This window comes from Zingiber officinale, chromosome 4A (genome assembly GCF_018446385.1).
Source record: "Zingiber officinale cultivar Zhangliang chromosome 4A, Zo_v1.1, whole genome shotgun sequence".
Lineage (NCBI taxonomy): Eukaryota > Viridiplantae > Streptophyta > Magnoliopsida > Zingiberales > Zingiberaceae > Zingiber > Zingiber officinale.
In genome coordinates, this window is record NC_055992.1 from 9,788,047 (window position 1) to 9,807,905 (window position 19,859).

The 19,859-nt window shown below is 32.5% G+C and overlaps 1 protein-coding gene across 1 annotated transcript; it reads right to left on the minus strand.

The window, feature by feature from the left end:
* Window positions 1–4,755: 4,755 nt before the first annotated feature.
* LOC121972229 (heavy metal-associated isoprenylated plant protein 7-like) lies at window positions 4,756–14,048 on the minus strand. Its single transcript, XM_042523923.1, has 6 exons — window positions 13,995–14,048; window positions 13,417–13,462; window positions 7,741–7,911; window positions 5,706–5,905; window positions 5,501–5,591; window positions 4,756–5,330 (listed from the first exon to the last, which is right to left on the minus strand). Exons 1-6 carry the CDS (start codon window positions 14,046–14,048, stop codon window positions 4,756–4,758), a joined length of 1,137 nt encoding a protein of 378 aa, XP_042379857.1.
* Between the last annotated feature and the right edge of the window lie 5,811 nt (window positions 14,049–19,859).

Here is a 19,859-nt window from a genome sequence, read left to right on the forward strand (position 1 = left end):
TTACATCAATAGAATATTAGACTTAAAAAATTGAATAAATTGTTTAACAATTGATCATTCAATTCGACTATCAATCAAATGGTGATTTTTTTATCAAATTAATTGATATTTTATAGTTTAATTTATTCGATTTTAAAAAAAATTAGCGGGTTTAGGTAAATAAAAATAATAATAATTTATTCGATTTCGATTTAAACTACTCGAACAGTTAAATTATTAACCAATTAGTTACCCCTATTTAGGACATGACCGAAAGTACTCGGTCATCAACTATTAGATCCTGCAAGAACTTGACTTGAATTGGTAGTAAAAGATGAAATTATTACTTCGACAGTTCTTTTAGAGTGATCCTTCATTGTTTGGAAGACAGGTAAATCATGGGAGACTTCGATGGTTCGATGGATGAAATATTTTTTTAATATTATATATATATATATATATAACAAGAAAAAAAAATGCTCTAGTAGAACTAGATGTTGTATTAAATCATAAAAGCTAAATGTTTAATATGAATATTTCAACCATATTTTGGTCTTTTAATGACTTTTTAATACCTTCCTCTAAATTTTAATATATTTTTTTTCTGGTTTAGTTATTTTTAAACTTAAAAATATCTATGTAATAATGAATAACTATATAACTTCAAAGCAATTCTGGAATTTCTAAGCTTTCGACGAGTAACACCGGCTCCTGGTAAAACTCTCCAGGAAAGAAAAACTAATGTCAAGATCATCAGCTTCTTACTCATGAACGCCTCCAACTCTTCTGGTCGCCTTTCTGCCTCCCTCCTTCAGGATGTGGTGACTCGAATCCAAGAACACTCTCTCAATAAAACAAACAAAAAAGTCAAAACATACTCACTTATATCAAATCACTATTTGAGAAATCTTCCTTTGCATCATCAGGAAGCAATTCGCAGATAGTGTCTGATCTAGATTCTGATTTCATTTGTAGAGAATTAATATCATGGAAAGGTCTAATCAGTCCTGGGTTAGGGGTGAGCCAAAGATTTAATTCGAATTAACCAAACAAAATTAGAATTTGATTCAGTTAATTTAATATTTTAATTTTTTTAAATATAGATTATTTAGATCAAATCAGTGTTTTAAAAATCTAAATTTATTAAATCAATTAAATTGAAAATAACAATAGGCCGCAAACAATTAATATAAATATACCGATTTCCATTAATAGACTGCTAGATTTTAAAAATGATTTAATAATTGATGTTTGATTTGAAATCTAATTAATCAATATTTTATTGGTTTCATTTATTAGGTTATTTTTAAAAAAGTTTAGTCGGTTTAAATAGATAAAGAATATCAATTTATTTGATTTCGATTTAAATTATTGTTCAATTATTAACCGATTGCTCATTTCTATTTGAGACATAACACACAAATAGAAGGAACTCAATCGACAAGTACTATTAAATCTTATGAGAACTTGACTTGAAAACTCAATCGACAACTATTAAATGAGAACTTCAATTTAGATGAAATATTTATTATAGTTCCGTTCGTTGTTATACTACGAAATTCGAATGAAATCGAATTTGATTTTAATATTTCATATCTCTCCTTGTCCAATCCAAACAAAAGGTCCACATCTTTTTTTATAATTAGTCTGTTTTTATTTTATGTTATTTCGTACCGTACAATTCCTTTAGTTTGCGGGATCATTTTCCCCTTACTCTAAGGCTATGTTTACTTGGGAGAGTGGAAAGTAAAATTAAGGAAAAGTTTCCACAGTGGAAAAGTTTCCGTCGTTTACTTCATTAAAATTTTCCGAAGGAAAAGTAACACAATCCATCCGCGGATAATTTTTGAGCCAAACTCGATCATCTCAAAATCGGACGGAAAGCAGCGGATGGAAAAAAAAATGACGCATGTACCCCTTTTGCATTCACAAAATTACACCATATACCAAAAAAAATGACGCATGTAGCCTTTTTAACTCATAAAATTACACTATGTATCCAAAAAAATGACGCATGCACCCTTTTTGATTTACAAAATTACATTATAAGTATTCACCTTCCTCTATCAAGGTAAACAAGTGTGCGAAGGAAAAGATTTCTTCACCATTTCTTTTCTCTTCCTCCAAAGATAACTTTCCATAGTTGATTCCTTTCCTTTCATCATCCACACTTGAGTAAACATAGCCTAAAGGTGCGTTTGGTTGAGGGTTATCCTTGATAACCTTGGTTATCCATCCAAGGTCATCAACAAAAATCATGTTTGGTTTAGGTAATCGATGATTCCCGAGTAATGTCTCATGCCCGACATGTCAGCAAAAGGGGCATGCAACCAGGAATCGGAAAACCTCGGAAAACTGAGGTTTTTCTTGATTCTGGGGTTATCGATTTTTTTTTACCCAAAATACCCTCGGATAAAAGAAAATTGTGAAAAAAAAAGTAAAATGTAAAGGAAAAAATGAAAAATATAAAAAATAAAATTAAAAAAAACGTAATTTTTTAAAAAAATATTTAAAAATAATAAAAATATAAAAAATGGTAAAAAAACTTTTTAAAAATATAAAAATTTTAAAAATAGAAAAAACATTAAAAATTTTTTTAAAAAAATACAAAAAACATAAAAAAATAGAAAAAACATAAAAAAAATTTAAAATACAAAAAAAACATAAAAAAATTTTAAAATAAAAAATAGAAAAAACATTAAAAATTAAAAAAGTACAAAAAGAACATAAAAAAAAAATAAAAAAAATTAAAAAAAATTAAAAAAAATACAAAAAACATAAAAAAAATTAAAAAGCAAAAAATAATTAAAAAAATGTTAAAAAAACATAAAAAAATTAAAAAATAGAAAAAAGTAAAAAATCCTAAAAAATAAAAATAATAAAAAAGTAAAAAAATAAAAAAAAACTTTATAAAATAAAAAAAAATAAAAATTAAAAACATAAAAAAAATAAATTAAAAATATATATAAATTAAAAAAAATGAAAATATAGTAAATAGAATAGAGTTTAAATAATAATAATAATAATAATAATAATAATAATAATAATAATATTATTATTATTATTATTATTATTATTATGTATAGTTGGTTTTGTAACTAAGGGTAATCTAGTAAAATACTAAACTAGGTTGTTCATTAAAACCTTCAAACAAACATGTTTTTGTTGCATTACCTACATTGAACCAAACAACATTTGGTTATGTTTTATTACCCATAACCTTGGTTATGTTTTATTACCCATAACCTTGGTTATGTGATTACCTGGTAATCACATAACCAAGGTTATACATGATAACTTGAACCAAACGCACCCTAAGGGTAATGAAAATAATTATAGAATGGATTGTTAATTATGCTAAGATCTCAGATAAATGCAAATTTTATTGATAAGACCTCTTCAATTGTGGCCAATATCTTATTACGAATAATTTCGACAACTTCTGGAGAAAAAAAGGCATTTACCTATTACAGAGATAGTGCAATTTGATTCTTTTTTTCAGGTCCAGTATTAAAAAGACTTGAATGATTTGATAGAGTGGATTGTTTTTTTTTATTATTAATAGTTTTCTGATCGACCAGATTTTTACCATTAAGATTTACTTGAAAAAAGGGACAATACTAAATAACCTAAATCTGGTTATTAGAATATTTTTTTTATAATTTTTAAGATTATTATTAAGGATGTACAAATAATTTCATATTTTTATAAGTCAATTATATTCTTTTTCACCTATTTAATTTTAATTTTTAAAAATAATACCTAATTAATTTTCATTAATAATACTCCATTAATTTTTTAATTAATATAATCAATGATATAGCAGACTTAAATTGTATTAAAGGATAAAGCTAGATGTGTAATATGAATATTTCAACCATATTTTGGTCTTTTAATGATTTTCTGAATACATTATTTTAAATTTTAATAGATTTCATACCAAAAATTTATGTAAAGTAAAAATAATATTCTTATTTGATGTAAAATATGAAAATTTGAAATTTATAGTATTAATTTATTAGTGTTTGCACTATATTGTTATTTAAGTAATGAAATAATTCTATTAGTTGAGAATAAAATAACTTTAAAATTTAAAGATTTTATAACATAAAATTTTGTAGACTGAAATATAAAATTTATCTTGTAGTTAAGTCGAACTAATTTCTTATTAATTTAGAAAGCCCAAAAATGATAAAAATTAAAAAGGTAACGTAATTTGATATGCGTGTCACATAGATATTTGACATGAGTGTCATAGGAATACCAGGTGAGTGTATCCACGTAACTAACAAATTTGGAATGTTTCATTTAAGAAAAAAGTATTTTTTTTTAAGATGGAATTTTATCAAATTGGATTTAAGGTCCATCAACGCAATTAGATATTGTTTATACCAATCATAAAATTCTTTGAAATTACACAAAATCACAGCTTATAAAAATATTTCCATGATGCAGCGATATGTGATTGCATAACTAATATTCCCTAAGATCCAAGTAACTGATTAAAGAAAACCAACTTAATTGAATAAAATAATTATTAGTAATTAGGATAGAGTATTTTTTTTCATCAAAGATAAATATATTTGAGTAATTTAGTAAAGTAGGGCCTTTACTATTAAAAGTTATTAAAAAATACTACACAATTATGTTTATAAAATAATTATAGAAATACTTTTTATAATTATATAATTCATAATTATAAAGAGCTCCAAAATCGACAATATATTCTGTGTTCAAAGTTTAACACATGCAGGGACGAGCGAACGTTGATTGGGATCACATGACAACGCATGCATTAGGATTCTCATCGCTAAAGATCTGCGGCGGATACGCGTAGAACTCCGCTGGGTACTTCGGATAGTAGTAGTAGTTTTCGTTCTTAATTAATATCTTCCTTGCGCCGCCGGCACCTTCGCCGTCGGCAGATGGTGGAGGCGGTGGAGTACTCGTCGCTCCGATGTCTACGACGACTACTTCCTCCACCTTGTTTTCCTCCTTTTTTGGGTCGGTCTTCTTCTCCTTCTCTTTCGTGTCAGCATCGCCGTCGGCTTTCTTCTCGCTCTGTTCCCCTTCGTTGCGGCTGCCGCAGTCCTCGTCCTCCTTGTCAACTTGTTCTCTGCCTTCAGGATTCTTCTCGTCTTTCGCATCATCCCCGGCTGCAGTCGGTGGTGGCGGCTCCTTAGCCTTGGACTTCTCGGGATCCTCTACCGGCTTCTCCTCCGGCTCCTGCTTCACCACGGTCGCGTGCTTTCCCGTTCTCTTGAGGACGTACGCCGCCAGGATCTCCGGGTGGAACACGCCCTTCACCGTCACCTCAGACGCCTTCAGGTTTGGCTCTGTGGAACGGACTCCTGTCGTCAAGGAAATAATCTTACCTTTAATAATCAATCAATTCAAAATCAATCGCACGTTGCTTCTTCAGTGGGAGCATGAATAATAAAAAAAAGATTGAATTCGCGTGCTTTTCCATCAGATTTAATTGGATGATTAAGAAATTAATGGAATAATGCATGATAAAGACCTTTCATCCTTAGAATCCTCTTCTTGATCTCTTGAGCGCAGGCTTCGCAATGCATATAAACTCTCAGCACAGCGACGATCACTTGCGGCTGCTGCAGTGCAATTGAAATGTAAAAACAGAGAGTGGAAACTGGAAACTGGAAAAGGCATAGCATTTGCAGAGAAAAAAAAATTGATGGGGAACGATTTGAATCTTAGGCCTCGACCATTTCCTCTCCAATAGGTTTCTGATCCTCTTCCTTCTTCTCCGGCGGCGTCGGCGGGGTAGGTAGGGGGCTTAGCAAATCCACTTTCTTTCCGCTTTTCTTTTGGACTCTCGCTACCACCTTCAGCGGATCCTCCGCTGCCTTCCTCCCCTTCACCACGACACGGTGCGTCCAGCTATTAACCACCACCTCCTCCACACCTTCCAATCCGATCCAATACAAAGTTTAACTATATTCTCATTGATCCCGTCCGGAAGCTGAGTCGGATGGAGGCGAGCCTTGGTGCACTGGAAGTTGACGGAAAGTCGTCGGATCTACCTGGTACCCCTTGGAAAAGTTTGCACGGGCGGCTGACCTAGGAAGATGACCAAGACGATAACGCTGCTGCTCTGCGTACACTCAGACGAGCCCACGAGTTCTTAGAGACCAGAAACCAGGGAAAAAGTCCCCGGGTCAGGCCCTCTGACGCTCAAGTCAAGTACTTTTTCCCCAGAAAATACAGAGAAAGGACGAAAAGTAAAGACTGGTGAGAAGTGACGAGTGAGCGTACCTGCATAAGGGACAAAACATCCCTTTTTATACTGCAACGGCTGTCTCTGGGACCTGACGAGCATCAGGGAATGTCGGCTGTCAGGCTTTGTCTGACGGTGATCGACACGTGGCTCTCAATAGGCTGGCGGCAAAACCGAAGGTGTAGCGAGCCCTGACTGTTAGCATATTCTCTGACGCATTGATTGTTCTCTGACATTCTCTAACAAGCGGTTACGATTCCTTGGCTTGTTTGTCCTGTAGTGCCTAGACGCTAGGTCTGCATCCTGACCTGCTTCGATCCACTACTATCCATGGCTTGTACGTTCCGACCTGCCTGACCAGTCTGTTTCCTGACCTGCATTTGCCTACTATAATCTCTGGCTTGTACGTTCCGACCTGCCTGACTGGTCTATTTCCTGACCTGCATTTGCCTACTGTAATTCATGGCTTGCACGTTCCGACCTGCCCAACCGGTCTGTTTCCTGACCGGCATTTGTCTACTGTAATCCATGGCTTGCACGTTCCGACCTGCCCGACCGGTCTGTTTCCTGACCTGCATTTGTCTACTATAATCCATGGCTTGCACGTTCTGGCCTGCCCGACCGGTCTGTTTCCTGACCTGCATTTGTCTACTATAATCCATGGCTTGCACGTTCCGACCTGCCCGACATGTCTGTTTCCTGACCTGCATTTGTCTACTATAATCCCTGGCTTGTACGTTCCGACCTGCCTGACCGGTTTGTTTCCTAACCTGCATTTGTTTACTGTTATCCTTGGCTTGTATGTCCCGACCTATACGTCAGGTCTATTTCCCGACCTGCTTCTGTTTACTGTTATCCTTGACTTGTATGTTCCGACCTGTACGCCAGGTCTGTTTCCCGACCTGCTTCTGTTTACTGTTATCCTTGGCTTGTATGTTCCGACCTGTACACCAGGTCTGTTTCCCGACCTGCTTCTGTTTACTGTTATCCTTGTCTTGCATGTCCCGACCTGTACGTTAGGTCTGTTTCCTTACCTACTTCTGTTTACCGTTATCCTTGGTTTGTACGTCCCGACCTGTGAGCCAGGTCCATCTCCCGACCTGCTTCTGTTTACCATTATCCTGGGTTTGTACATCCCGACCTGTACGCCAGGTCTGTTTATTCTACACTCAGGGCCTTCTTTCCTTTACCTTTACTTGGCTTGTGGGCTCAATTCTCAAATGTATCTGGCCCGTGGGCTCTGTCTTTGACCGCTATCAGGGTTGGCCCTTGTCCGACTTATACTCCTATCCTTTGACCGTCCCGTCAGTTGAAACTTTGACCCAGGCCACGCAAGTTTGACTTCTGACCAGCCATGGAGGCTTGACTTCTGATTTCCACGTAATCCTGACTTCTGACCTTCACGTAAGCTTGACTTTTGACCACCTCATCTAACAGACCCCACGAACATGCACCGTATCACTCATCAAAGGTCCAGTTTCGAAGGCTTAAAAGGACTATTTCTTCAATAGATTGACCAATACCTGGAAAGCCCCGAAGGCTCTGCCGCACCTTCCTAGCGCATCCTGCACAGTCCATGTAGACTCTCATAACTACCTCCTCCTGCGATTGTGGAGGAGGAGAAGGGGGAGGGGGAGTCGGAGGCTTCTCATCCGCCTCCTCTTTCTTGCCCCCATCGTTTCCGCTCTCACCACCTGACAATAGCCAGGATTTGATTTAGTTGGGATAGATGAAAAAACCAAGCGATATATGAAATTATTGTAAAAAGCTGAGTGTGAATTCACAACCTAGTTTAACCTTGCCAAATGCAGGTTAGTTTATATAGATTTCCAAAGTGTTTAATTATTTTTTAAATTTCTCGTATTATTTGTCACCTCTCTTTGTTGGTCATTTTTTACTTATTGTAATTTATAAGTCTTTTACGTTTGTTGAATTTATAGGAGAAACTAACAATGGAGTTACTAAAAAAACGAGGAAGAGGCCCTACTCAAGGAGATTTACATGAGGGTGGAAAGTTAATAGTTGATTTCAATGAATCATTCTAGGCTATTGGACCGAATGCTAGAAAGTATTCATCATTGCTTGGTTGAATTTCTCATAATGGTGTCCGAGTTCCCTTAACATATGTGGAATGGTCTAACGTGCTCCCACATGTTACAGATTATATTTGGAATAAAGTTCAGGTAGGTTCTCAATTTTTTTTCCCATTTTTTCCATATTATTAATCATATCATATGACTGAAATGACAAAGCAATGTTTTTAACCTAGTTATAATAATTATGTTTGTAAATTTTTTTGTAACAAATTGTTTATATATGTACTATAAATTATATAGGAGAATAGCAATGTCCCTCTAGCGCATAAGTCTGTATGCCTTAAATATGTTGGCGACAAATAAAGAAAGTGGAAGAATCGAATTAAAACTAATTATTTTAATGGAAAGACGCATGACCAATTGTTAGCCAATGTTCCTAATTGTGTTGAACCTGAGCAATGGAGGATTCTCATCAAGTACTGGAGTATAGACAAATTTCAACTAATTTCTTGTCTCTAATAACATTGTTTATGATTTTTTTAATTATTGTTATTATAACCTGTTCAAAAAATCTCTATTTTTTTCTTCTGTTTTTAAGGAAATTTCAAAGAAAAATGCACTCGATAGGAAACTTGTGGAGCCAATACATAGGATCGGAAGGACTTCAATGCCTAACTTCAAAATAAAAGTATGTATAATGATAATATACTTTGTTTTTTTGGTAACAAATGTATAAGGATTTATCATTTTTATATAGTTGGCAGCTGATGGAAAGTCAATCGATCCCTTAACAACGTACATTGAGGCTCGTTGCAAAAATGGAGTTCCAGCTGATGCCGAAGCTATAAATTTAATAGTAAACACATGCATTTATAATTCTTATATTGCTAAGACATTATCATTTTGTTTACTTATGAAAGATTTATATTTATTGATGTTAATAAACATCTAGGGTCAAATGCAAGAAAAATTATCAGTGGTACCTGTTGAGGATCAAACGCCTAAGTTGTGACAAAAGATTTTCAATAGTTTCATGGGAAATGAAAGTTATGGTTATGTTCACATTATAGGTTTAGGTCCTAGCCCTTCTGACATGTGTACTCACCCCTTGTTATCCAATAAACATTCAAATGAGTTAATCAAAATTATTATGGAGAAAGCGGTAGCAGAGTGGATGAAAGTAGTCGGCCACGGTCCTTCGACTCAAGAGGCCTTGGGCGAAATAATAAAATGAGATCCCAAATAAATTTATAATAATATATAATTTATCTACGTACAATGACTTCTTCTAGCATTTCTATTGGTAAAATTTTCTATAATAGTATCGGTTTCAAGATTTTTCAAGATGTCTTTCTCAATACATAAAATTGTCAATCCATTTAATCTTTCTTGAGACATTGACAATCTCATATATGTTTTCAATAATTTTAATTTTGAAAAACTCCTTTCAGCCGATGATACCGTAACAGACATAGTCAACAAAATTCTATAAGCAATTACAACATTTGGATAACAATCTACACTTTGAACAAATTCAAGAATATAGATATTATCATATTTGGTAAAGTCGTTTGTAATATTTTTTATTCAGTAAATAAATCATCTAACTCAACATCTGATGAGTTGTCATGAGTTAGAGTAGATTTTAAATTGACATAATATTTTCTTAATTCATCATCATTCAAAGTTCTTACTGTTTTTGAATCAAATAAAAAGCCAAATATATTTTCAAAGGTTTTCATTTGCTCGAATCTACATTTTAAAAAAGCAATTATCGTGTCCACAACAACAATAAAATAATCAATTCTAAAAGACTCTTCTAATAATAGTGAAATTTCATCATCTTCTCTTTCATTAAATTGTCTTTTCCTAAAAAATATGGCGATTTGTTGTAAATATTGACTATATATTCATATCTAATGCAAAACTCTTATACTTTTCAAAAAATGAGATTACACCTTCTAATTGTTTCATGGCAGAGTCAATACACATAGATTTTGATTGTAATTTCCTACTCGCCATGTTTATAGCAAATAAGATATCATATCAAATGACCATACCAAGTAAAAATTCAAATCTTTCGATTGAATTAACTAAACTTTCAGCTTCACTTATTGACTTTGCATCATCACAAATATTATTTAATTCAAGCAAAGCTGCTCTCACTTCCACAATTTGAAATCTAATAGCTTGAACACTTTTAATACGACTTTCCCAACGAGTATTCGACAAAGATTTGATGGTTATTCCGTTCACATTATTAATTAAATTTTCCATCTCTTAGGAGAACTTGAAAATAATGTATATATGTGTTGCACTACTCCAAAAAAAAGAAACATCTTTAACACAAGAATGTGGCATATCACTAAGAGTTAGATTAAGATTATGACAAGTACATATACAATGCTCTTGGATTTATTTCAAGTAACCTCTTTTGAACTCCTTGGTGTTTTCCTTTCATATTAGAACTATTATCATAACCTTGACCTCTAATATTTTCAATACTAAGATCAAGTGATTTTAACACATTTTGTAATTCGTTAAAAAGTCATAAACCTGATGTATTATCTACTTTTAGAAAATTTAAAAAGTACTTCTCTATTTTCACTTTATTACCTGATATATTAACACATCGTATTATAAAAGTCATTTGTTCTTGATGACTTATATCTGGAGTACAATTAAGAATTATTGAAAAATATTTTGCTTCTTTAATTTTATTAATGATAACATTTTTAATATTATTAGCTAAAATAGAAATCAACTCATTCTGACTTTTATGACCTAGGTAATGATAATGAATTTCATTACTTTGAATATGTCTAATATGATCTTACATCACATAATCAAATTCAACAATCATTTCAATTAACCCCAAAAAAATTCCATTATTGTCTTGATAAAGTTTTTCATTAGATCCTCGAAAAGCTAAACAATGTTTAGAAAGACATTTTATAGTTGCTATTATTCTTGTTATAATTTGTCTCCAACGCTCTTTTTCTTTGGAAATTTCTCGTTGTAGGTCTTTATCAATTGTTAGATTTTTATCTAATCACATTTTTAATTCATTCCAAGTGTGCATGTTAGTTATATGTTCAATAGTATTTTCATGTTCTTTAAGTCGTTAACTAAGATGCTTCCAATCTCTAAATCCATCCTTTGCTAGTGAACTTCAATTATTTTCATATTTAAACAACTTGCAACAAAAGCAATACACTTTATCCACATATGTATTGTAAACCAACCACTTTCGATCTCTTATTTATCCATTACTTAAATGTCTAGAATAATGAGCACAAGAAAAATGCCTAGAAGTGTAGTCCAAAGGATATACAATATTTATTTCTCTGATAGACCCTTTTTTTAACTAAAATATCACGTGCATTGTTATCAAAATTATCCCAATTTCTTGTATCATATATATCAAGTGAAGAAATAAATTGTTCATTGATGTCAATATTCTCATTATCTACCTTATTTAAAATATTTTTTCATGCTCACTCAAATTTTCCCTTTCTTCATTAAATTGTGAATCTCATTACACTCATCTACATTATTCACAGTCATAGTTGAATTTTGTGGATTTCCATGAGAACTTTTAATAAAAAATTTATTAATAGCACCTTTTTGTGATTCAGTCAATCGTTCTAATTTTTTTCTTTTTTTTCTTTTCTCACATCCAGAAAGATATATTTTAGGCAACATATTATAATATACAAAACCACAACAATTGTAAAAAAAGTAGATAATTCAAATTATTTCACTAGTAAAGAAATAATAGCACCTGTAATATGATAGTTTTCAATATTAATGGAAATGTCCTAGGTCGTTAAGTTAAGCACCTCATCAGACAACACCTGTTAAAAGAAAATTTAATTATTATCAAATTAAAACTAATTAGTAAAATTATTATACTTAAAGAAACAACAATACTAATTATAACAACACAAGTTCAAGCGCATAAGTTCAAGCAGAGTAAGTACTTTAGAGGTTTCTTGAACAACCAAGAGTATAAAAAACATTATGAAATTCTATTTCTCATACAGTAAGTACTCAAGTGCTATAATTCTCTAAGATCTATAATCTAAGGGCTTTAATCATAAGTCCTTTGACAATTTTCTCTTCTTATTTTTGTAGGATTATTGATAGTTTATTTGACATTGACTAAAGGGATAACTCATTCACCCAATTTGAAATTTCTTACCAACACATTAATAAAGAAATGACTAATTATTTAGGGTGTGGATATGTGTTCGTATATCTCAACTATATCAATTATGCAATAAAAGTAAACAGAAAAAGGGGGTAACTGTTAAGATCTAGATTTTGATACTGCACTTTTGTTATGTATAAGTTATATAGAGAGAGGGAAAATTCATTTTGCCCTTATAGTTTACTACTTTTTTTTAATGCCTCCATAGTTTTTGAATCATCATTTTACCCCATAGTTTCAATCTGTTGTCGAGATATCCCTATTCAATTAAATATTAGCCTATTGGTTATCTTTCCATGATCTTCGTGATGCAAGCATATTTACAAATCAACTTGCGCCTTAAGTCTTTAAACAATTTGGAGTTATAAACATATGCTACAACTTTTATGGAAGTCAAAAACCTAATAAAAAAAGTTCATTTCATCTTAAATTTCTATCACAAATCAACTCGCAGCTACTTTGTGCTACTAAGGTCACAAGTTCTAAGGTGAACATGCGATCAAAATTACAAGGGATAAACCATCATTCAAAAACGCTACATCATTTAAAGAAAGGTGGCACACTACAAGAGGTCTCTCCTACAACAATAATCTTTTTTCATAAAAATAACTCTTTTTGAGTCGATTCCAAATCCATTATCAGTCTAAGAGAAGGGCATGCAACTAATTTTTCTATTTGATTTCTTTTTTTTTGTCACATGTGAATAAATTCTCTCAAGACACAATCTTATATATCATTAACAAGGGCATGCATGTCCCCTCGAGGCGGTGCGATGGTTAAGGCATGGGGTGTTGCCACATGAGGTCTTGGGGTTGAAACTCGGCGTGACCGAGCATAACCTCCCCCATGTCTTGGCCATTTGCACTAATGGCTAGTAGCCACCCGTGATTTACCTCCTCCGTGTTGGCCTAGGGACGGGTTGGCGGGGGCGCTGAGGGTGAGCGAATCACCTTTTGCCACATTAACAAGGGCATGCACATATGCAATGAAAGAAGCCTGTGGCAATGTAAAGATAAGAAAAGAAATTTACACACTAAAAATAAAAATAAAAAAGAGAAGAAAGACTGAATTCTGAGTTAAATAATTAAATTTTTCATAGATGACTAATTAAATCATTATCAAATTGAAACTAATTAGTAAAATTATTAAGAAATAACAATTCTTAATAAGAAACTACTGAAGCTTACACTGGCACACACCAGTCACTAAACACCACTGAACGAACAAAATTCTCCTCTAAAAAAATCAAATCTAACAAAAATTTGAGAGCAATTTTTCACAACGAGTCAACGATAATGGACAACCAAAGCTTAAATTCACAATGAACATTCTAATTCAATGGGTTGTATTTATCATCTCTGTGGATACAAAAATAACGGCAAAAAAATCTTGAGAAGTGACATACATGCGAAAGAAGAAGAAGAGATGCAACCGAATCACAGAAATAGCCGTGGAAGAGCCGTGAGCGAAAGAAGAATAAGAGATGCGATAGAGACAGAGAATTTCAAATAGAAAAGGAGGAGAAGACATATCTTGAGTCATTCTCTTTCTCGTAGGCGTAGGTGCAGGCGGGAGGCGGCATTGCGACGGGCGCTACAGCGAGTTTCCCATCGCAGGCGACAGAAGCAATTTTTTACCCTAAATATGTTTTTATTCCTGCACTATAACTATTAAACATAATATTTAAAAAAAAAATTGGGCCCCCTCAAAATGTAGGCCCAGGGCCATCGCCCAGGATTGCCCTCCTCCAGGGCCAGGCCTGAAAGTAGTGACTCCTATTCTAAATCAAATGAAATCTCAAATAGATGCACTTCAATCAAAGTTAGAGAATCATAAATCCCCATTGACTCATCTTCGCATGGAATTTATTGACTTTAGTAATCAAAAAGTATCTTGAATTTATTTAAATAACTGATTTTTTGATGAATTTTAATAGTTTTGTGATATATACACTATTTTTTATTTAGACCGCAGATAATACTATTTCGTATGTACAAGGATTGGGTAACCAATAGATACAAATATTTGAAATTATTCATGTCACTTCATTCTATTCCTCCATCATTCTTTTTGTGCATGTACAACCTTAACATCTAGCAGTATAATACATTTTCAGTCAGCTCTTTTTATCTTCTTAATTGTAAAGATAAAAAAAAAACTCAATTCAACTTATATTAGATGGTTAACATGTAATACATGTAATATTAATGCTTAGAAATTAGTGTTAATTTATCAACTTTTAAAGTTTGTTTGGTGTTTTCTAAAATGAAATATGAGCAATCGTACATACTTCTGCCATGCTTCATATTTTCCCTTTCTTCCTCCCATCTTAAATTTAGATTATGCTTGTGCATTCCAGGACTAGACTACTTCATGCAAACTTGTTGTAGACTCTGAAAGATGTTGAAACTATAAATGCTCGATTAGATTGCTTGGTATATTTGTTTTATTTATATACATAGTTGCAAGAAAGAGGATTACGTGTTAGATGAAATTTCTTATTGAAAAGTTTTGTTTATTGATTTTTTTTTTAACAATATAAATTATAAATCATCTTTATGATCTCTAATAAGAGTTGTGTTTTATGTTCAGGATTCTGATCAAGAAAGATTATAGAAGTTATCTCCAGATTATGAGAAGTTGTTCTTTAGGCTTTCTCTTATGTAATTTTTATGGGAATAGTAGTTTTTTTTTTCTTATCAAATTAATGATGAATATGTAGATATTTCTATTATTGGATGAATGTCAGCATGGAACTTATGTATTGACTAGTTTGTAAGTTAAAAAATATTTAAATTGTATATTATGTATATCACTTTTAATTTATAAAGAGAGTTTTTCCTTTTGTTTTAAAATGACAATTCAATAAATCTGATCTAGATTAATTTGTATAGTAAATATTCTTTTAAGATTATTAATTTTTATCACAAATGGTGCATCAACAAATCAAAACATTAGGGGCAGTAATTTACTGTCTTCACTTCTATTTGAAACGACACATTACCATCTCAATTTAGTGTCTCTAGTTTTTTCACAGGATAAGACATAACATTTGAGACAAAAAAATAACTGTCTTAAATATTTTTTAGACAATTAAACAACCGTCTCATCATCGTCTTAAATAGCATTTGAGATAGTACAACTGTCACAATATTTTTTTGAGACGCTTGTATTGGAGACTACTACATTATCGTCTCAAAAACATTTTGAGACACCAAATTTTAAGACATATTTTGTTATGTCTCAAAAAGTGTTTTTTCTACTAGTGATTCTTGACATGTATGATAACTTTAATTGAGAAATCTTATATGATTACACATGTCGAGTAATTATGTAAAAAGAATTTTGAGAATAAAAGTTATGTATGTTTTGATATCTCAACTTTCTAATAGACATAATGTATTAAACATGTTACACATTGTGTTTAATTAGATTTTTATATACTTTCTAATATATTCATTCATTATAAATAAATGATTATGATCATCACATATTTATTTAATATGTGATTTATGAATGTTTTATTCCTTTGAGTTTGATTATGCTTAGATCTCTATGCATATGATTATTATGTTTATTCATGTTTTATGTTTGATGGATCATAAAGTTAAAATTAAATAAATATGAACTTTTAACTGATTATTGTCATTAATATTTAATTTAATGTCTATATTATACATAATTTGTTAGTCACCAAAGTGGCCAAATTAAAAGGTTTTAGACATTAATTAAATAATGTTAAATTATTCATGAGTATGTGATGCTATAAGATAATATGATGAAATTACTTAACTCTTATCATGAATAATTTAAAGTTCAATGATTATAAAATAATTAATAATCACCCAAAGGTTGATTACTTTATTTTATAATCATGGATATAATTGTGGTTAATTTATATGGTTTATTAGATATGCTTAGTATATCCAAAGATAATAAACATGCTTGATTAGATCATATATAATTACCTATTATATGAAATTGTATTTAAGCATCGATTATGTGTGTGTTGTAGTATCACTCAAATGAGAACTTCAATATGCATTTAAAGTTCATATGAATGTTATCTGAATTTTGTATTATGATTTATGAATCAAAACATTGAAGTATGAGCATTCTACATAATTTTGCAGCATCAACAATTGTTGCTCTTCATGTTAGCACAGCGGCGAGGTCGGCAAGAGGGTGCAACGTCTGTTGGAAAAATAAAACAACAAGAAGCACCTTTCTTTTTTTTCAACTTAGATCAGTAGCAATATCCCAATAATTATAAGCAGAAATGAATAACTAATAAAAAAGAAAGAGGCAAACAGATTTGACTTGGTTACAACCTAAATGGTTGTTAATCCAAGGCGGTTGCAAAGCTCTACTAGAAATATCTCCTTCTCTATAGACGGAGAAGCCTCTTACACTATTTGAAAAGCTCAAAAAATCTTTAGGAAATGATTACAGTAGTTGTTCTAAAGTTGTTGTATCTTTCCTAGGTCCAGGGGTCCTTTTATAGTCCCTGAAAAATCTTATATATTGCTTGAGGGTACCTCCAAGGATCTTGGAGGGTGCCTCCAATGAGACAGCGGATAAAGCTTTATTCACTACCAAACAGTTACAAAGACTAGGTCGAGGGCGCCCTTCATAAGCATGGAGGGGTGCCTCCCATACGTTATGGAGGGCACCTCCTATACCTTATGGAGGGTGCCTCCTATTCCTCATGGAAGGCACCCTCCACCTGCAGTGTATAAATAGCTCCAGCCTTCGTTTGGATCTTCGTTGCTCTATTCATTTGGGTGATTGCGGCCAATCGAAATAAGGTTTACCCGAACCCAATTTTCGGTCTTCTCCTCGAGCAGGCTTCCACTTTGACTTCTCGTCCCTCGAACGCCGCGTACGTTTTTCTCGTCCACCGGTGTACTCTTCCGCAGCTCTTTCGTCCCTCGGATCCACCGAACCCGTCGGCTCCCTTTCCATGCCATCCTTATTGCTAGCTGCATCTTCCACTCGACTTCTTGTGCTCCTAAGCTCCTGCACATTTAGACAAAGGGATCAAAATCAAACAGGATCTAACCTAATTTGGTTGATCACATCAAAACAACCACGGGGGTCCAACACTTCATTCACAAGCCTCGTCTATTACGAAGTTCAATGGGCTTAATTTTTTTGAATGGAGTGAACAAATCCAGTTCCATTTAGGTGTTTTGGATCTTGATTTAAAACTTCTTACAGATAAGTCTGCTGCACTTACTAATACTAGCAGCACTGAATAAGTATCTTTCCATAAGTTTGGGAAAGATCAAATAGACTTAGCTTGATGTTTATGCAAATGATTGTAGCATACATCATTAAGCCAACAATCCCTAAAATTGATTATGCTAAGGAATTTATGAAGTTTGTAGAAAATTTATCTCAATCTAAGTCTGCTGATAAGTCACTTTGTGGTACATTAATGGGCATGTTGACCACCATGAAGTTTGATGGCTCTCGTACCATGCGTGATCATATCACTCAAATGATAAATACGGTAGCAAGACTGAATTCCATGGGAATGAAATTGAGTGAGAGCTTCCTTGTGCAGTTTATTATAAACTCCTTGCCTCCTGAGTATGGTCCATTCCAAATCAATTATAATACTATAAAGGATAAATGGAATGTGACAGAATTGCAAAGTATGTTTATTCAAGAGGAAGCAAGACTTAAGAAACAAGGAGTTCACTCAATTAATTTCATGAGTCATCCTAATACCAGAAAAAATCAGGAAAGAAAAATTCAAAGGATAATAATGGATACTTAAAGTTAAATATGTCATCTGTCCAAAACCAAAAGAAGGGACAAAAGAATAATAAGTGTCATTTTTGTCACAAGCTTGGACACTTTCAAAAGGATTGCCAAAAATGAAAGGCTTGGTTCGAAAAGAAAGGTAAGTCCAGTGCTTTTGTATGTTTTGAATCAAATTTGGCAGAAGTTCCTTATAATACATGGTGGATTGATTCTGGTTGTACTACTCATATTTCAAATATGATGCAGGGATTCCTTATGATCCAAACCATAAAGTCAAATGAAAAGTTTGTCTTCATGGGAAATCGAGTTAAAGCACCGGTTAAAGCTATTGGAACTTATCGTTTGATTGTAGACACTGGATATCATTTAGATCTGTTTCAAACTCTTTATGTTCCTTCTGTTAGTAGAAATTTATTTATTTTTATCAAAACTTGATATAGTTGGATACTCATTTAAGTTTTAAAATGGATATTTCAATTTGTTTAAGAATAATCACTCTATTGGCTCCGGTGTTCTTTGTGATGGCTTATACAAATTAAAGCTTAATAATTTGTTTGCTGAGACTCTATTGACCTTGCATCATAATGTTGGAACAAAACGTGGTCTAGTGGATGAAAGCTCAGCTTACTTGTGGCATAAACGTTTGGGTCATATATCCAAAGAACGATTATAAAGATTAGTAAAGAATGAAATCCTTCAAGAATTGGATTTTACCGATCTTCTTATTTGTGTGAATTGTATTATGGGAAACATAAAAAACACACAATTAAGAAAATAGCTACAAGAAGTACACAACTTTTAGAAATTATACACACCGATATATACAGACATTTTGATGTTCCATCTCTTGGTGGAGACAAATATTTCATAACCTTTATTGATGATTATTCATGTTATGGTTATATCTATTTGTTGCATGAAAAATCTCAATCAATGAATATCTTAGAGGTATTTATTAATGAGGTTGAAAAATAATTAGACAAAAAGGTGAAGATTATCAGATCTGATAGGGGTGGTGAATATTATGGTAAGTATGATAACTCAGGGCAATGCCCTTGTCCATTCGCTAAATATTTAGAACAACATGACATTTGTGCTCAATACACAATGCCTGGGACACCAAAACAAAATGGTATTGTAGAAAGACGTAATCGTACTCTAATAGATATATATGGTTAGGAGTATGTTAAGTTATTCTCCTTTATCCTTATCATTGTGGATGTATGCTTTGAAAATCGTTATGTACTTGTTAAATAGGGTTCGTAGTTCCAAAAACTCCTTTTGAACTGTGGACTGGAAGAAAACCTAGTTTAAGGCACCTGCATATTTAGGGTTGTCCGACGGAAGTAAGAGTTTATAATCCACATGAAAAAAAACTCGATTTAAGAACAACTAGCAGATTTTTCATTGGTTATCCAGAAAAAACTAAAGGGTATAGATTTCATAAAAAGTTAAATGAATAATTATTATTTAAACAAGTGCACATGATAGGTATAATATAATGTATAAATATGCATAAATAAATTAATATCCAGACCTATAAATTAGACTCTTCCTCTAAAAAATTAATTTAATTTTTATAATAGATATTAAATTGATAAGAATAGATACTCGATCGTCA

Coding starts and splice junctions, on each gene's coding strand:
- LOC121972229 (XM_042523923.1), bottom strand. CDS start 14,048: ATGCCGCCTCCCGCCTGCACCTACGCCTACGAGAAAGAGAATGACTCA. Junction 7,912..13,416: donor CCTTGTTAATGTGGCAAAAG/GTGATTCGCTCA, acceptor GGCTATTGTCAG/GTGGTGAGAGCGGAAACGAT. Junction 5,906..7,740: donor GAGCCTTCGGGGCTTTCCAG/GTATTGGTCAAT, acceptor TCGGATTGGAAG/GTGTGGAGGAGGTGGTGGTT.